The sequence below is a fragment of the Colletotrichum fioriniae genome (assembly GCF_027942845.1).
Source record: "Colletotrichum fioriniae strain IMI 355084 chromosome Unknown scaffold_7, whole genome shotgun sequence".
Lineage (NCBI taxonomy): Eukaryota > Fungi > Ascomycota > Sordariomycetes > Glomerellales > Glomerellaceae > Colletotrichum > Colletotrichum fioriniae.
The window spans coordinates 2,489,895-2,514,330 of NW_027076843.1; the positions used below are offsets into that span (position 1 = coordinate 2,489,895).

General features: G+C 54.5%; 5 protein-coding genes across 5 annotated transcripts; 2 read left to right on the top strand and 3 right to left on the bottom strand.

Moving 5' to 3' along the window:
• Positions 1–4,566: 4,566 nt before the first annotated feature.
• N0V96_006810 (uncharacterized protein) lies at positions 4,567–11,474 on the top strand (the record flags this gene model as incomplete). Its single annotated transcript, XM_053196374.2, has 2 exons — positions 4,567–4,601; positions 4,694–11,474. 2 exons carry the CDS (start codon positions 4,567–4,569, stop codon positions 11,472–11,474), a joined length of 6,816 nt encoding a protein of 2,271 aa, XP_053046237.2.
• A 428-nt stretch (positions 11,475–11,902) lies between these two features.
• Positions 11,903–13,468, bottom strand: DIA4 (Serine--tRNA ligase, mitochondrial; the record flags this gene model as incomplete). Its single annotated transcript, XM_053196375.1, has 1 exon — positions 11,903–13,468. The coding sequence occupies one exon, from the start codon at positions 13,466–13,468 to the stop codon at positions 11,903–11,905; it is 1,566 nt and encodes a 521-aa protein (XP_053046238.1).
• Positions 13,469–13,812: 344 nt separating this feature from the next.
• On the bottom strand, positions 13,813–15,622 carry N0V96_006812 (uncharacterized protein; the record flags this gene model as incomplete). The annotated part of the gene is made up of 2 exons (XM_065757832.1): positions 13,813–14,667; positions 15,359–15,622. 2 exons carry the CDS (start codon positions 15,620–15,622, stop codon positions 13,813–13,815), a joined length of 1,119 nt encoding a protein of 372 aa, XP_065613749.1.
• Positions 15,623–16,874: 1,252 nt separating this feature from the next.
• On the top strand, positions 16,875–19,211 carry N0V96_006813 (uncharacterized protein; the record flags this gene model as incomplete). Its single annotated transcript, XM_053196377.1, has 1 exon — positions 16,875–19,211. The coding sequence occupies one exon, from the start codon at positions 16,875–16,877 to the stop codon at positions 19,209–19,211; it is 2,337 nt and encodes a 778-aa protein (XP_053046240.1).
• A 335-nt stretch (positions 19,212–19,546) lies between these two features.
• Positions 19,547–21,148, bottom strand: N0V96_006814 (uncharacterized protein; the record flags this gene model as incomplete). The annotated part of the gene is made up of 1 exon (XM_053196378.2): positions 19,547–21,148. The coding sequence occupies one exon, from the start codon at positions 21,146–21,148 to the stop codon at positions 19,547–19,549; it is 1,602 nt and encodes a 533-aa protein (XP_053046241.1).
• Between the last annotated feature and the right edge of the window lie 3,288 nt (positions 21,149–24,436).

The following is a 24,436-nucleotide window of genomic DNA, read 5'->3' on the forward strand; positions in this document are numbered from 1 at the left end:
CGGCCGTCGCGAACTCCGTGATCGTCACTCGCCTGGCCCTTCACCTTGAATCCCTACTCCCAACTCCCTGCGCTCCACTCAAGATCCAGCATCATTGAAGCGTCACAGCGTTGGTTCTGGTCATCTCTGCTTCTTCCTTCTAGGATACCTACCTGCTTCGACTACTTCTCACCGAACACGTGCTCTGTTTCGCATCTACGCACAGCAAGAATACACCGCACTTCAATGATAAGGTATTGGCATTGCACCATACCTCATCGGCCGAGACATTCTACTATGCTCCCGCCAGAAGCCAGCATCTAGCCCGAGTTACCAAACCAACTACCTAGCCAGAGGCACTCGAGGACTCGAGGACTCGAGGAGTCGAGGGAGGTGGGGAGAGCATGATCGAATAGACACGGGTGACGCTGGAATTAACGTCTGTTCCACGCATGAGGCACTCTGAAGCCTGTGCTCTACATTCCTTTGCAACATTGACGCCAACCTGGAAGCCATCGCATGGCATCGCAAGGTGCAAAGTACCCACCTAGAGACACCGTGCATCAGTCCACAACCAAGCGCATCGTTTATCGTACGCCGTCTCATCAATCAAGATGCGCCACCACTCACCCAATGCCTACGAGACCTGCGTCCACCCTAGCACAGACTCAGAACCACATAGTTACGCATGGCCTACGGATGCTCATTCCCTTAATGGCCAGAGTCATCGCCAACATGTCTCTGCAACCTGGGTATCTGTAGCACCGCCCACAAATATCAAGCTTGACATACCGAGCTGCTCTGTCCACCCCGACAAAACTACGTGTGGCTCCAATTTCGCTTGCTCCCGGCCCGATCCAAATCTTTCACACTGCATCAGGGGATTCGCGCGAAGAGGCTGAGGCAGGAGAAAATCTTTACAGCAGATGAAACTCGATCGCCGGTTCTGGGAAAAGCCATGCAAACGTCTGGCTCTGTGGCCTTCAGTGACAACTGCCGTCTCGCAAACGCTGCCATCCGGCCACCCGTTGCCAACCCGATCCAAAACATGAGGTACCTAAGGTACTTAGCCTCCACACATGTCTGGACTCTGCCGCACGCCTTCAACGTCTATTAGCCAACGGCCGCTGACCATTGAGAAGCATCCCAGACCGTTTCTGTTGGACGCTTGAGCAATGATAGGGCCCCGCGACTGCAGGGAGTCTGAACCAGCGTCGCGAACCCTTCTTAGGCCTTGTCACCTCGACCCAAACTCTCAAGAAGAACAAGGACCAAGAACACCTTACACCGGTCGTCGACTTGTCGGTATCCGTACCAGATGTCCCCGCACATCTTGCCGGGGGCGTAGCCCACCCGCACACACCGCGGCCGGCTCGAACGGAATCAAGCCGGGACAGGAAGGCCGCTAGCCTCTACCTTTGGTGGTTCCCAGCCTCTCAAGTTTGCACTTCTCGGTCAGGCATTCTTTTTCTTGGTTTTCATCTGTTCAATTTTGAGCTATCGCAAGGCCTGCAGATAGCCACCTCACATTCAAACGTATGCTGGAAAAATACCGCTGATCGACGTGTCTTACCTACCTGTCTACCGCCTCTCAGTCTGTCGGTACGGATACTCCCACCTGAATACTGCTCACGATGACTTAGCCCCAGATCGAGTTTTCGACTGGCAACAGGTCGGAACAGGGGGTTCCCCCGTAGTCTCGACAACTACCAACACAGTACTCCGTACAGCGCCACGAGCGCTGTCTCTCGTCAGTTCACCGCAAATTCTCCCCACAGCTGCCATCTGTCGAATCGTACAGACCTTTAGGTATTCTTCGCCACCGAGCAAGCCATCTTTGACCAGCTCAGCATCCGCTCCTCCGATTGTAAGTTCTTGTGGGTGGGAAAATCTGTCCGAAATGCTGGTTGGGATGGCCGCATTGATCCAAGGCGGTCGGGAGCATAAAGGGCTGAAATGGACTGTCATTGACTGTAGCGAAATGCCCATCGGGGTCCCATACTCTCTTGGCTTCCGCCTCTCCAGAACGAGGGTCTCCCTACCAATGAATGGAGCAATGTGAAGTTTGTTTGGATACGGAGCACAGCACACCGCCCCTTTCCTAACAGTGCATAGATGTCTTCTGAATACAGTACCTCATCAACCAAACAGCGGGAAGGTTGGCAAGGTTGGATCAGCTTTGGCCGTCCTGTTTCTCTTCGTTGCGGTTGCGGAACTGAAGGATCTACGTCTGAACATCCTAGCCGTGCTGAAGGAGTCGTTCTAGAACCTGGCAAAACTTAGTCGGTTGCAACCCTCCCACGCTCCCTCGGGCATCCAGTACGCAGTCGTGGCGCTTGACGCCAACGCGGCACTTTGCGCCACTCTCTTCTCTTCGTATGATTTTTGGGTGTGGCAGTGCACCTGGCAGTGTGCATCCGACGATGGACGACCACAGAACCCGCGTCCAACCCATACAAGCCTAGCCAGTGATATTTGCAACGTGAGGGCTGTAGAGTAGGTAGCCGGATCATGGCACCACGGCTTGTACGCGTGTGATAGCCGGCACTCGCCACTTTGATGTGCAGTCCCTTGTATGAAATGTCAACCCCAGCAGCAACGACACATCCTATACAATTCTACATGTCTTCTCTTGGTGTTCATAGCCTGGCTCTTGATGTGTACGTGACGCGCCGCCAGTGTGGCAACTGAGGAGCAAAGAATTAGAGTTGTCGGACCCCTCGCGTCGATCATTGCCTGCTTTCCCCCCATTTACGCGAGATGCCATGTACAGCTGTGGTTCTTGATGTAGACATACGCTGCTGGCTGTTTAGACCTCACAAAGATCTCAAAGGAAGGAGATGGGTGCAGGTCTAGAATCAACCACAACTGGGTTGCCTCCTCACCTACGCCGTGTCGGGTTCTGTTGGTCTACCTCACTTGAGCTGTCATGTGCTGCTGCTGTATACATGGCTTCCACGGTGACAGGGGCAGTGGATGGTGTATCTCGGCGTCTGCCAAAGTTAGGAATTCTTGTCAGTGGGCTTAATGGTGTATCTAGTTGTTGCGACCACTTCCGCAAGTCTAGAGATGTGGGAACCAACAGTACTTCAGCTTTTGTCTTTGACAGAGGTGAGTGAAGTATGAGAATACTCTACCAGTCCCTCCTCCTCGACTCTATGAACTCGGGGAGTACTTGGGTTGGAGATTGGTACATGTTCTTCTTATTCAGTAACTAGATGATTTGGAACATTATACTCCAAGACCAGCCACACCTTAACGTCGGTCACGCCGTAAGCCGGTGTCAACAAAAGAAAGAAAGAAAAAAGCACGTGGGGAGGGCTCTAGTTTGACCTAGCCGTTGCTGACCCGAAACCGAAGCTATCGAATGATGTTGGCGAAATCAGTGTATCATACATAGACGCCAACACAACTCACTGTGCAGTGACATGGCCACGAAAAGAGGGTGTAGGTTTCTTTTCCGCATAGATTGATAATCTGAAAGCTAGGTGCGGCCGGACTACGCAAGTGTCAAACGATTCCCAAGATAGAAGCCGCGTGCCTTTTAAACGCTCCCATCACCGATATTTGGAAAGAAACACTTGCGCCAACCTTGGTGCGTATGACTGGCAGGTAAGTCGATATAAATAAGCTTACAAAGAGCGATAGAATCATATTGGAAAGCGCATAACGATGAGCGTACCTTACCAACCTGATGGAAGATAAGTATGAGGAAACGACGAGGAAACGTCGAGTTTCCTCTCCTATCTTATCGCACCTTCCATCAGTGTCGTCCAAAGCACCCCCTGGCGCATACCTTAGGTAGGTATTGGACGGCACGAAGGTTGGGTACGGGCGCTTCGCTAGCGGCCCCCGCTTGGATGCAGCCGCGAGTGGGTGCCCCATCAACGCAGCCAAACATTGAGCAACAGCGCAGACGGCACTGCTAGTTGGGCGTGGTTGCTCCGCAACGCCTAGCAAAATAAATGCCGTCAACCTCGATTGGCAGGGGCCCGTCAACGTGAGCAGCCCCGAACAACATCTCACCGCACCTGTTCGTTGTCGTCGTCGTCACATCCACACCCATCCCCGGCTCCATCCACAATCAACTCCCCCGGGTAACAAACATTGAACCCCCCCCCCACCCGGCTCTTAAGACCGCTCCCACCCATATTACCGCTGTCACCGACTCGAGCTTTGCACTGGATCACAGAGTCCCCAATGACCTTGACTTGACATTGCCTCGTTTTGCTTAGGTTTGCTTTGCGCATTCGCCATCGTCGCTTCCTGCAGAGCTTCTTCCCATCTGCTCCTAGCAATTGCCATTTTGTGCCAGCCTTCCTGGTGCAGCGCGGCGCTCAAGCAACGACTAACACTACCTGATTATCCCATCATCAACACCAAACTGCCTGGGGGACTGTGTCGCATTGCATTGACTTACATTTTCCCTCGCGCCCGCATTCCAAAGCCTCTTAGCCTCACCACCAACATCACCCACCCGACCTCCATCACATTCTAGTCACCTCGTCGCCCCGTTCGAGAACAATGGCGCCCGTGGAGCGCGAAGCCTCCAGGGACGCTGATCGTCCTCTAAGACACAGACAATCAATGTCTTCTGATCAAGGCAGAGCTCTGGTTCCCATGTAAGTCGCCAAAACACAAACTTCTTCTACCGACATCCATTCCCCATACACAACCTTCATGATGCGCTTGCCATGTCTGCTATCTGGCGTAGACTGATGAAGACCAGGTGGGACAGCTCAGATCCCGACAGGGCACCACCGCCCTTGCCCATGAACCCGCAATCGCCAGTTACAACCTCTAGGAAAGGAACTTCCGTTGCTATTCAGTCTGCTCACGCTGCTCTGAACGAAAGAGCTCGCGAGAGCGCCATGCTTCCAGCACCCTTGACCAAAAGGAACACCGAAACATCCCCCGAACGTTCTCTCATCAAAGGATCGCACCACAAACGCATGCAGTCCCTACAACCAGGAAACGTCAGAGACCTCAGCCTGCTCTTGGAGAGTGGCCAGCAGTCCAATCCCCCTTCGCCGACAAAGTCTCCCGAGCGGACACGGCCCTCCACGCCGGCGGCCAACAGAAGGGACAGCTTCGCCGACACAAGAGACAGTTTCGCCGACAGCAGGAGAGATAGCTTTGCAGATCTGAGATCAACAGAGAGAGAGGCCACCACGCCTTCATCAGTTCAAAGTCAGACGCCAGTCGTACGTCCGACAATGAAAAGACAACAACAAAGCATCTTGGGCGAAAACACACCTCCGCAATCTGCTACCATGCTTGCCATACAGAATATGCCGCTTCAAGGTCAGCAGGACAAGGAGAACGTCACAAATGGCTCTACTGCACTCGTCAAGGCTCCTCAACAGGTCGAGGCTCTTTCAGGGCAGATCCTAAGTCTCACGAGCATCGCTACAGCTCTTCAGAAAGACATGGCCCAGTTGAGCCGCAGAAGTCGTGACAACGCCACCGATTTGCTGAGTTTGAAGGAAGCGACAAAAGCTCGGGACGAGGACATCCGCAAAAGCTTGCGCGAACTTATCAATAATGCCCAAGATGCTGCTGCAAGCAGCAGGCCGAGCTCTCGCGACCCCTTCGTCAACAGCTTGTTCCTCGATACCAAGCCACATCACACCTCTCCTCCACCAAGCAAAGCCGGACGCCCCTTTTCTCTGCCTCGAATTCCTTCACCGAATAGCTTTGCGGCATCCATCGATCGAGAGGCGTTGAGCACCCCCTCGCTCTGCAATTCCAACGCCAACTCCAACTCAGATTCTCCGACTACCATCGCGATACTGGACAAGATCATCAGAGACATGGGAACGAAGGAGGGGCATGACCTGCTTCTTGCTCGCCTGACCGACGTTACCGAGAAGCTTGCTGGCGTGGCGCCCGCTTCAAAGGTCGAGGAGCTGATCCAGCTCGTCAAGACCAAGCCAGCTGATGCTATGATCTCACGAAGCGGCGGCGGCCATGGAGAGAGCAACCGGAACATGCCTCGTGCAGCTGTGTTTGACGATGATAACAGCACCATGGACTTTGACTACGACCCTGGATACGCAAGTCAGTTGACTCATCGATCAGAGAGGGCCTTGCACAATGAGCCCACCTCAAGATCTGCAGCATCTGGCAATGCTTCTGAGATCGTCAGTGACGAAGTGCTCAAGATCATCCGTACCGTCAAGGATAGCGTAGCACAAGGGGGCGGTCTCACCGCAGAAGTCAAGGCTCTCGTGCGGGAGCTTCGCGGTGAAGTCCTGGGTATGGGACGGGAAATTGGAAGGAGGCTGGACGAAGCCCAGGCACAACAAAAGTCTGAGGAGCCCTCGACCGATAATGACGAAGTTTCGAAGATTGTCCACGAGGGAATCGAGCAGATGAGGGAGAACATGGACGAGCTGCTTCGTGAGCATCGACGGCAGTCCGCCAACTCTGTGGCTTCAAGAGCACCAGCAATCGACTATCAAGAAATATATAATGCGATGAGAGCAGCGCTTCGAGACTCCCAAGCATCGCAGGAGAAAGAGCCTGATCTGAATCGGGAGGATGTCATCGAGGCTGTCAGGGACGCCTGGGAAAACTACAAGCCCGAGGTTGAGAACCAAGATCCTGGCCTCGGACGCGAAGAGATTCTCGAGTACCTCAAAGAGGGATTGCAGGACTACGTCGACAGGGACCAGGAGCCCGTAGGAGCTTCGCGAGAAGAGGTGTTCCAAGCAGTTGTCGAGGGTCTCAAGCATTTCTCGCCGCCCCGTGTTGAGACACCAACAAGCCTTTCACGAGATGAGATCCTGGAAGCCGTTCGCGAGTGCTTGGAGGAGTTCGAATTTCCCGTTGCCCCCTCGGCTTTCACACAAGAGCTCACTCGAGAGGACATGCTTCATGCGGTCAAGGAAGGCCTCAGCGGCTACGATCTGCCTAGCGCCGGAGCTCTGGTACCGCACCAGAACAACAACGAAGAGGTCGTCAATCGTTTGCAAGAGATTCTTGAGTACATGCGTGGAGAGTTCCGAGCAGTGACAGAGGATGCAAAAGTGAACGCCGCCGCCAACGGACGTGACACTGAGCAGATTCTGGACGCTACTAAAGACGGTCTGGAGAAGCTTCGTGCCGACATGGAAGCGTATGTCAGTCATCTCAGTGGTGGCACTTCCGGGCAGGAAGAAATTACCCAAACCCTTCTCGGCACATTAGATACCTTCAGAGACGAGATGGCTATGCTGGTCGATCGCGTTTCGAGCGATTCCAGGTCGACAATCGAGTCACACATGGAGTCACTACGCGACACCGTCAACTCCTCCATGGTGCCGGTCACTCCGCAAGTCAACCAGAAGGAGATCATCGAAGCCCTGAGAGATGGAATTGACAGTGTGCGTGGCGAGTTGCGCCGACCCTTTGCCGGCGTCACGGACATTCTTGACGCTCTTCACGATGGCTTGGCCGATCTGCGCATCAGTATTGACAAGGTCGCGAACCGACCAGCGGACCTCACAGCCAACGATGAGGTCCTCGACGCATTGAAAACCGGCCTGGACAATGTTCGCTCAGAAATCGATGGTCTCCGGGAACTGCAAGGCCAGAACGACAAGGCATTGACGACCATGCATGACGGCGCCGTTGTGCCGGTCCCGGCTGATGTTCTTAAACAGGATGACATCAAAAACCTTGAGGTTCTCATCACTCAGCTCCGGATCAAGATCGAGGCCATGGAACCCGCGAACGCCGACCCTGTCGCCAAGGACGATCTCACTCGTATGGAAGACATGCTTCGTTCTCTCCAGGAATCTGCTTCCAAGGACGACATGCTCCGTCTCGAGGACATGCTTCGACTCGTACAAGAGTCGGTCTCAAAGGACGAGACTTCCCGCGTCGAAGAGGTCTTGCTCAATGCCCAGAGCTCAGTTACCAAGGAGGATATCACCCGTCTGGAGGAGGCGATTCTGCCCATCCAGGAGTGGGTCAAGTCCAAGGAGAGCCCGGTCAGCACCGATGCTTCAACGAAAGAGGATGTCCAAGCGATTGAAACTATCCTTCGTAACACTAAGGGTCGCCTGGACGACCTCATTGACAACGAGCAAGCCGTGCGAAAGGAGCACCTGGACAGCTTGGAGAACACCATACTGGAAACCAGAGAAGCTATAAATCTCATCACTACGCAACTGGATACTCTCCCGAAGAAGGATGACGTAACATCCGTGGAAGCATTGGTTACGCAAGTTGCAGCAGGCTTCGAAGAAATGAAAGAGAGCGCTGCCAAGCAACTGGAGGATCCCGAGCGAGTTACCAAGACTGACGTCGAGGCTGTGGAAGCTGCCTGTCACGATATCAAGGACGTGTTCGATCAACTGCTGAAGACGGAGATCGCCACCCTCGTCACCAAGGAAGACCTGAAAAGGACAGAGACGACCTTGGAGGAGCTCAAAGGCCCCCTTGAGACCTTGGTGGTCCTGGAGGGACTCAAGGAAGGACTGCAAGAGGGCATCAAAGCCCCATTGGATGAATTGAAGACAGAGCTTAAGACGGAACTCAAGACCCCGATCGAGGAGCTCAAGACCCCACTCGAAGAGCTCAAGACACGACTTGACTCCCTCACCGAGTCCCACGACAAGGGAAGCGAAGAGCGTCAAGCCGAGATCGTTGGCGTTAGCGAACGCGTCACTGAAGTCAAAACATTCCTCGAGGAGTTCCAGGGCTTGGTCAAGGGCAAACTCGAAGAAGGTGCCACGGGAGTCGAGAGCCTTTCAAAGCTGCTCGAGGGTGTGTCAACAGCAGTGGAGAACAACGCATCTGTCCACCAAGATCTGAAGGATCTCTCCGATACGATGAAGCTAGAATTCGAAGAGTCCAAGGCCGCCGTAGTCGGCGCTAAGCTGGAGTCAGACGAGAAGTTCCAGCAGACCACTGATGCATTGAGCGCCAAGATTGAGGAGAAGGTCACGGAGTTGATGACCAAGTACGACGAATTCCACGTTGCCCTCGACGACCGCGCAAAGGCTGGGGAGGCAAGAGATGCCAGCACCGAAGAGGCAGTTCTGGGTACCAAGGCTGTTGCTGAAGAGCTCAAGTCTCTCGTGGACACACTTGGCGCTGCTGTTACCGACTCGATGGAGAAGATGGAGGAGGCGTCCAAGACCGTCTTCACCAGAGTTGAGGATCTCATGACCAAATCTGAGGAGAACCACACAGACGGAAAGGCCGATCACCAGCAAACTCGGGACCACTTGAAGCAAGCTGTCGACGCTGTCGAAATCATTCAGGGACAGCTTGTTGAATCCCAACCTCAGATCCTGGAATCCATCAAAGATGTCTTGCTCATCGTTGGCCAGCATTATGATTACGCCAAGACATCAACGAATGATATTCAAAAGACAATCGAGGATGCCAAGCCAGTCGAGCTCGCTCTGCCACCAATCCCCGACAAGTATGACGACACTGTCGTTCTGGAGAAGCTTACCAAGTTGATCGAGCATTCCGAGGTTCCAGTCGAGAAGTACGACGATGCAGGTGTTCATGAAAAGCTTGACAAGCTCGTTGAACATGCTTCTGTTCCTCCCGAGAAGTACGATGACGCGCCAGTACATGAGAAGCTTGACAAGATCGTGGAGCATGTTTCCACTCCAGCGGAGAAATACGACGACACGCCCGTTCATGAGAAGCTCGACAAGCTTGTAGAGCACTCTCAAATACCAGTAGAAAAGTACGATGATGCGCCGGTCCATGAGAAACTTGACAAGCTCGTTGAACATGCTTCTGTTCCTCCTGAGAAGTACGACGACGCGCCAGTCCATGAGAAACTCGACAAACTCGTGGAGCACTCTCAGATACCTGTGGAGAAGTATGACGACGCGCCCGTTCACGAGAAACTTGACATGCTTGTGGAGCACTCTCAGGTGCCTGTTGAGAAGTACGATGATACGCCGGTGCATGAGAAGCTTGACAAGCTCTCTGAACAGCAGTTGTTAATCCCGACGGAGAAGTACGACGACGCAGTGGTCCAGGAAAAGCTAGACAGGATCGCTGAGTACCAGTCTCTGCTTCCGACCGAGAAGTACGACGACGCGGCAGTTCAGGAGAAGCTCGACATGCTTGCCTGTGGGCAGTCATTGATCCCTACGGAGAAGTACGATGATGCGCCAGTGCACGAGAAGCTGGACAAGCTTGCCGAGCAGCAGTTGTTGATCCCAACTGAAAAGTACGACGACACAGTAATTCGGGAACAGCTTGGAGTTCTGGCTGAACAACAGCTGCTGATTCCGACTGAGAAGTACGACGACGCAGCTGTGCAAGACAAGCTTGACAAAATTGCCGAGCAGCAGGCATTGATCCCCACCGACAAGTACGACGATGCCGCCGTTCACGTCAAGTTGGACGAGCTTGTTGATCATAGCCATGCTGCTGAGAAGGCCTTTGGTCAGCTCGATACTCTTGAAAAGGTCCATCAGCAGGTAATCCAAACAGCCACGGACATCTCGCTCTTCCTTGCAAGCCAGACCAAGAAGATCAAAGAGGAAGAAGACGACAGAGAGCAGATTCTCCAGGAGGTGACCATTGATCTCGAGCGCAAGCTTGCCCTCAAGGAGCAGATCGAGGCCAGCCTGCTGGATCTGAAGCAAGAGGAAGAGAGACTCAGGGCTTCTGTTCTCGGACTTCGAACAGAGCAAGAAAGTCTCATCCGGCAAAAGACAAGGCTGACGGGCGATGTCTCGTCTCTCGAGACTGCACTGCATATTCGTCGGGACGAGCTTCACGACATGGAATCTCGCGCCGAGGGTCTGGAGCGCCGCATTCTGGAAGGTGTTATGGACCATTCCCGCGTACTCCTGATGTCAAAGGCAACCAAAGGGCGCGACGCTATGAGCCGTAAGCGTGTCCGGGACCAGAAGCCGGGTCAGGAGAATGGAGTCCCCGAGAAGCCTGCATCTCCTGCTGTCAACCTGGCCCTTTCCGCGAAACGAAACCTGAAGCCTCCGTCGCAAGCGGGCGCTGCTCGCCGTATCTTGTCCCTAAGCCAGATCACGAACAACGTACCAACCGGCGGAGTCCAGCGCAGCCAGAGCGTCAGGACTGCCGGTGCCCGTGGTCATCGCAAGTCTAGCTGGGCTGGGGGCTTCTCGAAGGGCTACGGAGATCTTGACAAGGAGAACATGTCTTTGAAGGAGACGGAGGAGGAGAACATGCCCAGTCCCACGCCTGTTATGCACGAAGAACCAGCTGGGGCCGATGATCCCAGTGATACCGAGACGTTACGTCGCAGTAGTCATGGCAGTCGTATGAGCCGTGGTAGCCGCGGTACAACTGTCGTGACGGAGAGTACCGACAATTACACCGGCGACGGAGACTATTCGGATTATTACGACGACAACCAAAGCGATTTGCAGAGTGACCTCCAGAGCGAGTGGACTGAGAGTGTCGTGAGTTCAAACGTCAGTTCTAATGTCAGTTCAGACGTTGGCTCCGACCTTAGTCAAGAAACTCTAAACAATGAGGTCGCGGCTTAGGATGACGAAGTTGGTGTCTATTGAAAAGTGGGGTTTTCACGTGGACATATTGACGAGTATTGAATAACGCATGAGCCTGCTGGGTCGGCGTCACTGGGATGAACGGTAGTTTGTATCAAAATGGAGTTATTGGGTTTCCTTTCTCTTTTGTCTTGCATTTGGTATTGCTGGTATGAGTCCAGTTGATGTTTAGTATTGTAGGTAGTGTGTTTGAAGTAGTAAAGTACAGAATTATCACCTCCCTACGACTGTGTGCCACATAAGGAACATGTTTTTGATGAGCCCCGATGGCTAGACGCGCCAAACACACGCGGCAATGATCATGTACAGGAGTGCGAATACAATTGTTGTTACAAAAGATACCATGTCCTCAGTCCCAGTCCCAGTCAGGACTGTGGAAAGTGTGTGTGTGTGCGTGTGTGTGTCTGCTATGAAACAGTCTTGCGAACAATCTTCTCCTTTCCATCCATCCACGGCTGCAGGCAAGCCGGAATGGAGACGGACATTTCTTGCTCATTCCATCCAGCTTCCAAGAGCGCAGCCAGCACTCTCGGGACGGCGAGAGCAGTACCGTTGACGGTCCAGGGGAAGGTAAGCTTGCCGTCAATCTTTGCCCGCGTGGCGAGCCTCCTCGTCTGGTAGTCGGTGCAGATGCTGGCGGACGTGACCTCGCCCCAGCCGTCGTTCTGCTCCTGGCGAGACGGGAAAAAGGCCTCAATGTCGCACTTGCGTACGGCGGAGGCGCCGAGGTCGGCGGTCGGCATCTCGAGGACTCGGCAGTGCAGGCCCAGGGACCCAAGGATCTCGGTCTGGATGTCGAGCATCTCCTCAAAGACGTCGACCGTCTCGTCGGCGTCGGGCGCGGTCCAGGCGAACATTTCGACCTTGGTGAACTCGTGGACGCGGTAAAGACCCTTTGTGCTCGCGCCGCGGGCCCCGGCCTCGGCGCGGTAGCAACGGGAGACGGCGACGCGTTTCGCGGGCAGCTCCGTGGCGTCGAGGGTCGTCTCGGCCTTCATGCCGGCCAGCGGGATCTCCGAGGTACCGGCGAGTGAGAGCTCTGGCTTGCCACGCTCGACGTCGGCGGCGGACTGCGCGAGGCTGTAGATTTGCTGCTCGCCGTTTTGGTCGCGCGGCTGGAAGCCGCAGGCGGCGGCGACGTGGCTGTAGACGACGCTGGGCGGTGCGACCTGGCGCCAGCCGTGCCGCGTGGCGACGGCGAGGGCGTACTGCACGAGGGCCTGCTCCAGCTGCGCGGCCTCGTCGAGGAGGTAGTACCAGCCCCAGCCCGAGACGGTGCCCGCGCCGGCGAAGTCGAGGAGGCCCAGCTCCGAGCCGATGTGGACATGAGACCGCCACACCTTGTCCGAGGCGCTGGGCGTCTCGTGGGGGTGCTCGTTGATGTAGCTCAGCAGCCGCGGCTCGTCGCCAACGGGGGTGACGTCGCTGGTGAGGTTGGGGATGGCGAGGGCGAGCCCTTCCATCTCCTCGACGAGCTTGACCTCGTCCTGCTCCACGGCCGCGAGCTTCTGCTTGAGCACGCGGGCTTCGTCCAGCAGCTCTTCGCGGGTCTTGCCCCGGATGTCGTTAAATTCTGCATTGTCGTCGCCGCTGGTGGACGCCGGATTGGCGATCTGGCGGCGCAACAGGTTCGACCTCTCGCGAACGGCGCGGCTATCCTTTTGCAGGGCCTGCCATTGCGTAAAGATTTCGTTGATGCGAGCGGGGCCCTTGCTCTGTTGGATGTAGTTGCGCTCGAGACAGTTTTGCTCGTGCAGTTCCGGGTTCTCTCTGATGTGTCTGATGTCGATGATGGGTTTTGGCGCGGTCGAGGGCCGTTTGACGTCTGCAAAGGCACGGCGTTGTTGGAGTGAGTGTGAGACCAGGTAATTTACTCTGTTGATGGTGCGCGGCGTGGGTAGTGAGGTGGGCAGGAGGCGCCTCCTTGCTGCCCCTAGTGAACTGCGCAAGAGGCCTGTTGGATCTCTCCCCATTTTGAAGTCTGGTAACTGAGAGGTTCAAATTCAATGTCTCTCTCTCTCTCAATGAGTATTCTGAGGGAGTGCGATGATCTGATTTGAAGGCGGCGTGATAACTGTATGAACCGCTTACAAGCATAACAGTAGGGGTTCCACTGGGCCATTCACCCAATTAAATGCATCTTCAGGTTCGCAACTTGCTACAATCGCGTCCACTCCAACGGAAAGACGAGCGTTGGACAGAGTATGGCTGTGTAGTCTGATTGTATATTCTTTTCTTCATATTTCGAAGGCCAGCAGGTCTCCGGGGTATCAATGCATTTTCACATGTCGGTAGGCAAATTTCTACACCCGCCTCGCTATAAAGTTCCCCATGCCCCCAATGTCCAGTTCGATTGACCTCCAGCTCCTCGCATCAGTCCACCGGGCCCCATGCTTTGCCGCTGCTGAGCCTTGACGTCGACTTCACTCGGCCGTGAAGCCCCGTTGACTCCTTGTTGCAGCCACAGCTCACGGTCAATGTTAGCCATCGCCATCACTTTGAGCTGGCACGCCAGGCTGGCCCCTCCCCACGGTCCAAGAGAACCCAGAGGCCGAAGGGCGCCTTGTATTCTAGGATAGTGACTATCTCGCTTCTTCAGGGAGTCCTCAATGACATCCGCTGCGCTTCTAGGCTCGTCTTCGCCCGTGACTCTACGTTCTTCCGTCTCCCTTGCTGGCGGCTCAATCTCTGTAGGGCCTTCGGTCGCCCGTCGGCTGCCTCTCTTCAGCAACGCGTTATTCTCGTACTGCTTTGGTGCACGCCCTTGGACGGGATCCCAACCACGCTCATGGACGAGTTTCGACAGCTCATCGAATATCCTCCGCTTCAAGCCTATGACTCTGGAGCAGCCGCCAATGAACACAATGCGTGACATGCACACTGCGCGAGCGTCGATCGGTAGTTGGACAAGGTGTTGGTAGATGAGGTGATGGACAGGGAGCTCGTCATCGTCGAAGCTACTACGTGAGTAGTGTGGCGCGAAGTAGGTGTTTTCGCACGGCTCGGACAGTTGTTGGAATGGTAATGTCAGGTTCTCCACTGGTTCCACAGACTGAATCAAAACCTCGATATTGCCATCGGACCGCTCTTCTTCAACGGGCGAAGTCGGTGGGGATTCGTCCTGCTCCTCGACCGTAGGCAGTGCCTCTCCTCCGGATTGCTGTTGCTCCGGCTGCCTAGCACTTGGGAGATCGCCGCGCTTGACTTGGCGACACCAGACGAGGCGGCAGGCGACTTCTTCGCATTCCTCAAAACTTAGAGAGTGCCGCCCTTGCTCCCTTTCCCGACATGTCCTCTGCGAGTGTGCTGATGATGTCGAAAGTGCATCTTGCAACAGGTTATGTGTCTCGTTAACCAGCATCTTTCCTGCGCGAGTAGTCCTTGTTGTACGGATCTCGCGGTATTCGTAGACACTCGTCACACTGGTCTCAGCCCAGCCAAGGTCCACAACCAGTGCTGACCGAGTGCCAGCTCCTACAACCGACGTGACTGCAGATGACATCAAAGACACAATGGGTGCCTGAAAGCGGTGGAAAAGGACATCGAGGGTGGTTGACAGCAATGGCAGAGGTATCGACGAGGACAGAACAAGAGAGGTTCTTCGCGGCCGTGAATCGATAAGAAGGAACCTAGACGACACGACATTAGTGAGTGGTGCGGTAATAGACTGTGTAGGCGGCGGGGATGCGTCACTTGTTCAGTGCTTCCCGAATGGCTCGGTCTATCTTGTCTTCAACAAGCCCCAAGTCAACGGTCCGTACATCATATTGCCAGAGCTCATGGTCGTCTCCCCAAGTCTTGCCGGTTGGACGCCGCCTCCAATCATCCTTGTGGTCTGGATCCCAGGTGCGAAAGTCGCCTACGCGGCGTAGTTGTTCAGGACCTAGGGACAGCACAGCCTTCGGTGCTGGCTCTCCCGCGAACCCAAGCTTAATGAATCGAGAGCCCAGCTCTATGACGATGATGTCTTCCTCAGCGCGGAGACTAGATGGGGAGCCGAATGTTGACGAGATGTTGCGAGAAGGGGTGTGTGGACTTGCAGGGCCGCCGCTGATGCCAGAGCCCGTTTCGGTTCGGATGTTGGCAATGGATCGGTGGGCGAGGCTCGGTGCTGCGGAGGACGACATCTTGTAGGAAGCAGGAGAGACGAGGAATATCCGTGGCGTTGAGAGCGCGTTCCGCTCAGGTTCAGCAGGCCATGCCCCCGCGTGTTCAGTTGTCAGATGTTGGCCTTCGTGGAACTGGAGACGCCTGCAGCGGAAAGCACGTCGGGTTGTTTGCCAATACTCCGGTGTGTCTTCGGGCGTTGTTTGCGCGCGATTGAGGAATTGGTTACAGTCCAAGTGTAACTTATGAGGATACCCCGTGATACTAGAGGCTCAAGGTAGAGAGCTCGCTGATTGAGCCTCTGAGGTAAGGTACCTACGGCCGAAAACGGGTCAAGCGCCGTGGAGCACTGTTGCTGGCGGTTTACCCTGAATAAAGTGGGGAACCGCTGGTACATGGAAGGTTGTGTAGATGTCATTGAGGTGGGTGGCACCGTCCGTAGTCCCGGTAACCACCTCTCTTAGGAGTGATTCAACGACCAACCTTCAATCAACATCTCTCATACCGAAAGGCGCCTATCTCTTGCCAGACAGATGGGGCACTGGACAAATTATTGGATACGATTTGTGTATGAGTTATTGAGCATAATGACTTGCGTCTAGCAGATCTTTGGCACGTTCGTGCACTCCAACCTCTAACCCTTCTCTTTCGAGCACAACAAGGTCGTCCTTTCTCGCTATCCGAATCGCAGACGCATCATCGACTTCATGCATTTCGCTCCCCCAATATCCATCCACTGCTTGGACAGAATTATACAACCACACTCAAACTCACAATCTAATACTTTGTCCCCCGCATTAACTTCTTGACTTGGTCTTCTTACAACTCGAGCCATTGGGAAATTACGATGGGAATCAAAGGGTATTTATCGCCAGCTCTGTCCTCTTCTTACCCTCATAGCGAGGTCTCACTCACATTACAACCACAGAATTTACCGTGAACTTGGTCCAGGCAAAAGAATATCTCTTGCCAAATTGGCTACAGAGAAACTTGAAAACACAAACCGGCCTTTACGGATTGCCATTGATATTGCCATCTGGCAATTCCAGACACAAGCCGCACGAGGTAGCGTCAACTCCGCGTCCAACTTGACCACTTCAAAGTTGACAAGCATCATTAGGTGGGACGAATCCTGCAATCAGGACTCTGTTCTATCGGTTGGTGAGACTACTAAGTCTTGGAATACACCCCATTTTTGTCTTTGATGGCCCTCACAAGCCGGCGTTCAAGCGCAATAAGCGCTCCGGTAAAGGAGATGGCGTTGCAATAGCCATGGCGAAGAGAGTCATACGTCTATTCGGATTCCCAGTCCATGACGCGCCGGGCGAGGCAGAAGCCGAATGCGCTCTCTTACAGCAACGGAACATCGTCGACGCAGTTTTAAGCGAGGATGTCGACACAATCATGTTTGGCTGCACCCGAAGTCTTCGAAACTGGTCAGCAGAGGGAACCCGCGGAGCCAAGACGCCCACTCACGTTAGCATGTACGAGGTCGACGATTTTTTGTCTGCTGAAACGGGTCTGGATCGAGAGGGTATGGTGTTGGTCGCACTGATGAGCGGAGGTGACTACATACCCGAAGGTGTACCAGGATGCGGTCCCAAGGTTGCATGTGAAGCGGCGAAAGCTGGGTTCGGCAAGTCGCTATGCCGCTTGAAGATCGAAGACGATGATCAATTTAACGATTGGAGGATGACGTTGCGACACGAACTGCGTACGAACGAGAACGGCTTCTTCAGAGTACGGCATAAAGCTCTCTCTATACCAGATGAGTTTCCAGATCGCCAAGTACTAAGGTATTATACGCACCCGGTCGTCTCAAGTGCCACCACTATCGACAGGCTGAAGGCGGGTCTCGATTGGAGTCGTCCAATAGATGTGCAAGGCCTCCGGTACTTTGCCGACGAGACGCTTGACTGGGTGAACAAACTCGGTGCCATTAAATTCACGCGAGTTCTGTCGCCGGCGTTACTCGTCCACAAATTACTGGAGAGGCACCTTTCCGACCAAGCAAGCTACCAGACGGCAGCGGAGATGGATAAGGAAGAATCGAAACTGATCAACCGTATCACTGGGATACGAAGCCATCACAGCACCGATGGTATTCCAGAGTTGCGTGTAGCACACATTCCGACCGATATAGTCGGTCTCGATTTTTCACAAGAAATTGACGAAGCCGACGAAGTGCCCTTTGATCGCCAGGGACTCGGGCTCAACAGCGACGAGGAGTTCGAAGCTGCCATCGACGGCGAGGGAGTGCCAGCGAGCAGCCAGGTCGTGCCAAAAAGCACATTCGACCCATATGCCGCCCAGATGATCTGGCTGCCCGAGTCGCTCGTCAAGCTGGGCGCGCCTCTGACTGTTGAAGATTGGGAAGAGAAACAGCGCGCTAAGGTTGCTAAGGCGTCTGCAAAGCCCAAGAGCACCAGCAGCAAGGGCGTTGGCAAGAGGAAGCCCACCAAAGCCGTCCCAGCCGAGGCCGGCGCTCTTGATAGGTGGATGCAAATCACGACAAGCACCACAAGGCAATCAGCAAAGACTGGTGGCGCAACATCGCAAGACCAAATAGACGACGAAGACGTCCTCCCACCACAACTTTCCCGACCAACTATTCTTAGGCCTGACCCAACAAAGGTTACGGCTGCGTTTCCGGCCTCCTCCTCCTCCTCCTTCTCCTCACAACGACCGAACCCCTTGCCGAGACCAACAAACCGAAGTAAGCAATCCAGGTCCAACGGGAAAGTGTCTGCCACCGCAGAACCAACCGCTCACAGTAACCCCTGGGCATACGCTGGCTCACAACATATGCCTAGGATCACCAAGCCTCGGCAGCCCGCAGAGCCGATTCTGTTGTCATCTAGCCCCGTGCGCGCTTCGCCTGCGTCTGCTTCTTCGTCGCTGAAAATCCCGCTGAGCCCGCTGAGCCCATCGAGCCCGCCTACTCAACCAACGCCTCAGCACATCATCATCGACCTGTCAGGTTCTGACGAGGATTCCTTCGTCGAACCCGAGCCCAATCCGCCTATCACGTCTACAGCAGCACCTCGTCGTCCTTCCCAAAGCCCCGGGAAACATCGGCCTTCGACAAGAGGTGCGTCCCCTGTACGGCTGCCCACCACTCCGTCAAAGAACCAGCGGGGTTTGAAGCAGACACGTATGGAATCCTTTGTGACCGGCGCCAACACGCGGCAAACGGCGGATCAAGAGACCAACCATGATAGGCGGCCAAAGAGTGTCCAGAGCGGTGCCCGCCTCAAAACGTCCATCACCGTCAGCCAGACTGCTATGGTCAAGCCCGCTGGATCAAAGGATGATGCTGGCGCTGACTTCCGTGGTTTTCGAACCACCAAAGTCACAGCCTCCTCCTGGTCAGAATCGGACGATGCGTTTGCGCCAAACCCCACAGCAAAAGCCGCCTCAGGGGAGGCCAGGAAAAAGGTCATGGTGCCACGGACAAGCGTCAGCGGATTTTTCCGGGTGGTTGAAGTGAGCGACGAGGATTGGTTAGCCGGAACGAAGGCGACGATGGCATCGGGGCGCTTGACAAAGGACGACGGATGGAGGCAGAGCGAAGTTTCCATTATAGACCTCACAGGAGACGACGAATAACGATACCCCCCTTGTACCACTCTGTACCACCACTATCAAGCGCATGCAAGTCTCATTCAAATAACGACAATAGATTATGTCTGAAATCTAGTGCTAAATGCCTCCCTGAATCCAGGCCTTCTTTGCAGTGTCGACGCACGACGCGGGTTTCGTCAATGGGTATCCCAGGCTTTATTCGTCAAATATTGCCAACTCAAAAAAACATAATCCAAAAATACGATCAAAATCCGCCAGTAAATTCGTTTATCATTAGTCGGAAGAATAACCAGTATACTTCATCGTCTCATTCTTCTGCAGCCGTAAAATGGACAAGCATTCGCGCCATCTTTTCCGTATCAATGCTCCCCATGCCAAGGAAGGTCACGATCCCCGACGGTTATGCAAGTGAGGTAGCCAATTCCATCGGCGGCCCTCCCGCTATTGATGTCCAGCTCTAGACCACTGCTCATCAACGGCCGGACAATGTCACGAGCCATCAGCTTCAGCTCGTCGATGCGCTTCTCAAAGCGCCGGAGATTGTCCCGGCTGTATAGCTCAGGTGTCAATTTCAAAAACCGCTTACACTCATCGTGGCCCAGATAAGCCGCTGAGGAGGCGCCGAGAGTGCGATATGTACGGCCGACCGTGGCCAACGGCGGAACAGCAGCAGGGAGGGCAAGTTGCTGGTTATTTCCATTCCTACCGTCGCGAGAGCTTTGGAGTCGACGGTCTGGGGGCGGAGGACTGGTATTATCTGCCAGCCACTGGCGGAACAGGCTAACGGCTAGCCAGTCGAGATAGTTGTTCTGAGGCGTGACACGCTCGCCTCTCGCTGTCATCAAGCTCAGTCGGAAGAGACGGCCTTCGACACGGCTGACCACCTCTTCTAGCTCGTCAACCTTGTCTTCGATTATGTCTAGAACGATGTCAGGAAGCGCAGCACGGAGGCTGCGTTCTCCTGCCGGCCATTGCCCGACCACATGAATCAAGGCCTCCTGGAAGATGACTCTACTGCGGGCAAGGTAGCCAAGACGTAGGTATGAAATGGGATACTTGGCAATCTGCTTCCATAGTCGTGACTGAAATTGAAGCAAATGGTGGTCAACCCTGGGGCCAACCACGGCCAATGCATCATATAGGTCCGCCAAGGTAATGAGAGATTTGCATTGAACGTAAGCATCCGCAATATTGACGCCGTCGAGAATCGGGGAGTGATTGTAGAAGATGCGGAAGAGGTTGTCATAGTCGCGGAGGAGATCCTGGTCGGCCTGCGAAAGCGGGTGACTTGTCGCCGTCGTCGTCGAGCTCGGCACGAGGCTCAGATTGGCGACGGAGCGGAAGAAGTTGTGGTTCGAGTGCGCCGACGAGGAGTGGGAATGGCCCGATGTCTTGCTTCGCGAATAAGACACGGGCTGGTCGCCGTTGACCGCGCTGCCACCAGAACCAAACAGAGATCCAGAGTTGCTCGCGCTCAGACCCTTTGAGCGATCTTCATCATTTTGTACCAGCATTGGTATATCGCCATCCCCCGTGCCTGGATCCAATTCATAGCGCCAACGTTTCCTTGGTGGTGTAGATGATGTCGTCAAGGCCCGGCTGGGAGGCAGAGGATTGTACGAGTCGACTGAAGAGCCGTCGCTGATACGAGGCAAGTCGTTCGAAGCGCCATCCGAAACTGCTTTGGACCACTCAAGACTAGTGCTGGCCTCGAAGAAGCCGGAGCATTGCGTGAGGGTATGACGGTGCAGCAGGTAACGGTTTTGGTGGCCACCAGCCTTGACTATGATCTCGACATCGCCCGAATTGTTGAAGACAGGGAACTCATTCTGGGAGATATAGGATGAACCGCCGACGTGAGACCTATTGTATCGCTTCGTGCGAGATAGTGAAGGACGCGAAACGACCGAGGAGGGGCCTCGCAGGGTGAGGGAGGACGCGGAATCGGGCTGCGAGACCATGAAGAAGGCGTATCGACTCTATCGAGATCGAAGCTGCGAAGGTCGGAGGAGGGACTGACGGCCTACGGCGGCTCGGACATGGAGGACGCGCGCACTGGGGTCCCTGTAGGTGGACAAACAGTAAACAGAAATGCGACACAACGGGCGCGCAAGAAGCGCGCACAAGTGGCGGAGAGGCGTCGACCGAGAATATGAATCAAAGGTTGACCACTTCTCTGTGACGGTGAAGCTGGTTGACGGGCTTGGAGGTTTTGGGTGGTGACTCTGCGTTGATGAGCGCACAAGAGCAACACCGACGAAGGCGTACGGGACTGAGACAGAATCTAGCCGAGGCGCTGAGAACAATAGAGCTTCTAAGCGAAGAGCTACGAGACTGCTTGCACCAAGAAAAGGCAAAGAGGCGGAGGGCGGATGGGCGGCTGGGTTTGTTCGTGTCGCGATGCGCGGGGGAGGAGTGTGCGAGCGTGCGTGCGCCGGTGACAAGATGCAATAGCTGCGATGCGGGAGCTAGAAACGCAGTGTATGATGATGGAGCAAGGTAAAGGCGGTGCCAAGGATATCTACGCGGAGGCGAAGAGATTAGAGGAGAGACGCGAGTCTAGTCAAGTTGTATGGATAGATGTGTTGATTTGTTGCTGGTCGAATGGGGTCTTGGGCCGGCCGGTGAGGTAATCAGCACGAGGACGACCGAGATGGAGAAATCAAGAGGCAAGACGAGCAGGCAAGAGTCTGAGACCCTGGTGACTCGGGGGGGAAGGGGTCTTGACGCTATTCGGTACGGATAAGGTAGCGAGCACCCCGTGATGCGACTGCTGGCGACAAGACTGAAGACCGTACAGAAGATGTCAACGATGGGAGAAGAGCGAGCACCTGCACAGGCCCAACAAGTCCCGGTTCAGAGCCAGCAAAAGAAAACAGCTGTATCCGTACGCAGTATCTGTAGACGTGTGCCGGACGCGTAGAGCCAAAGAGTGAAGCGTAAACCGGGTTATTGCGACGGCGCCGGCGACGAGAAGTGGGACAGGGACAGGGTGAGCAGGCTCTGCGTTGTGCAGTTGCCAATAAGATGGCGAAGACAGGCGCAATGGGACTGGTTGCTCTGGGTCAACCTGGAAGTGGGAGACGAACTGGGAAGCGCTCAGGATATCATTTCTTAGAGGCAAAGAGGTTCTGAGGCACACATGAGTTTTAACCCACCACCCAACCAAATAATAGAGTACATTACTGTAAGGTAAGGAAAGCATGTAAAGTCGGGATGATGGGTGCCAGTTGACAGGTAAAGGTTGAGTCAATTGCCAACCAACGTACCAATGAGCGGGAAGCGACAATCAGCCTTGATACTTGTAAAGAAAGGAAAAGAAGGAATCTTTCCCAGGTTTTCCCAGCTATCCCAGCAGTGTGCCTGTCTTCATAGGACGACGATGGATTAAAAGTTGCCTCCGTGCCTCCCCTCCGAGCTTGCGCTCGCCGATAGTGGGTGCAGACCACTCGCCTCCTTTCATCGTTGCCCAACCATAGGTTGCTTGAATACCCTCATGAGGCGAGGAGATGCAGGGGGCATCATCGTGCATGCTGGCAAGGCAGACTTCGCAGACTCGTCCACTGGCACTGGCAGACGGGGGCCAACTTCCGCGCTTCTCCCACATGCACCTCACCTTGGCCACCCCTGGCTGCCAGGTCACGACATTTCAATCTTTCCTTTGCTTCTACCTATGCTCGCAGTGGCAGGCTCGCAACAGCTTGCGAAACGTGTTCGGCCAATGAAAGATCAGGTGGAAGAAAAGCCAGAACGTGACTAGATGTGGGGAGAAGAGGTCCGACCTTAGGTCGTCACGTGAAAACGAACGGGAATCATCCTGGATTCCATGCCTGAGCTGTTCTTCCTTCCTTCCAGTCCCGCTCCTGCCAGCCAGCCTCCGGATTTTGGCGGCTCGTCGGGAGTCTATAGTCAAGGGTTCGTGATTGGCTACGACCTTGGCAATAGCCGGGTACCCCGAACCACAGTTGAGCTTGCCTGTCGATCAAAGTATTCCGTCATCTCCTCCTCCCGCTCAGTCGCATCAACCCTTTCATTGGCCACATTCGCCTGATCACTACCCCATCGGTCCACCCAGAAATTGCTCCATATTTTCTCACTTCGAGACACCAATGGAAAGTCACGGCCTGTGGCCAATGGAACGACTTCAATCTATGTTGCACCGTTGCCCGCTCCTCGCAAACCTCCGTGCGGCCCTCACAGTGTTACGCAATGGAACTTAGGAGGCAGTGAGCAGCAGCTTGACGGGCGCCGAGCGAGCGACAAGGTACCTAGCTGCTGCTGAGGTGCTGGAGGTTCCCCGGGCATCCAATGGTACCCACCACCAGCCCCATTCAACCAGTCAGCGTTCATCACTCAAATCCTCGAATCCTGAGGTGTGCTTCACTCATCACTCTGCCGACCCCATTTCTGTTCTGGTGCGCTCTGCAACCTGCTGGAACTTACCGCTCTTCCACCCGTGACCCTCGTTGGACTCGTGAGTCGTGACCCCTTTCTGAGTGCCTACCTATGCCAGTGCAGTATGCCCAGGGTCTCACTCATAATGTCCGTATCGAGCTGAGTCTCGTGCCCCAGCCGACAGCCAACATCGCTTCGCTTTCCGCCTATTGGCACTCGCTGTGGGCTCCACTGGCGCTGACTGTCCGTCCTGTCACACAAGACGACGGATTTGGCACTTACACCCACATACCTGTCCGTCGTATCATCGCAGACTAAGGTAAGTTAGCAGGCCCGTCCACCTTGTCTCGTCTTATCCAAGGCCACTCGCTCCAAGACTCTTGACTCGGGTTTGCATCGGCCATCGAGCGCTATCAAGGTTTTCCTGTCTTGCAAACGGTCTTGGACACCTCGGCAACGCAGCAAACCGCGTTCCGAGAAAAGGCACACCGCACCTTGGCTCAATCGATCTGAACACTTTGGGGTGAAAACCATGCTTTAACCGCCAAACACCGGACAAAATATACTCTAGGTGAGGACGATGGGCTCTAGACGTTAAATTTGCGAGCAAATGCCACATTGATTGAAGTTATGTATATTTCTTCTAGATTTTTTTTAAAAGAAAAGTTTGCTGATATTGCGTCTTAGCCTCTCCGATGCGGTAGCTGAACGCGAAATAAGCAGAAAAAGACCAGACTAGTCTGTTAAGACCGGTTTCCATAGTAGACGATGTGTCCAGGCGAAGAATTCCTTTTCTCCGCTGGCCGGCCTTCCTTTGTTTGCCGTGATGATATGATGTATCCTCACTCAGATAC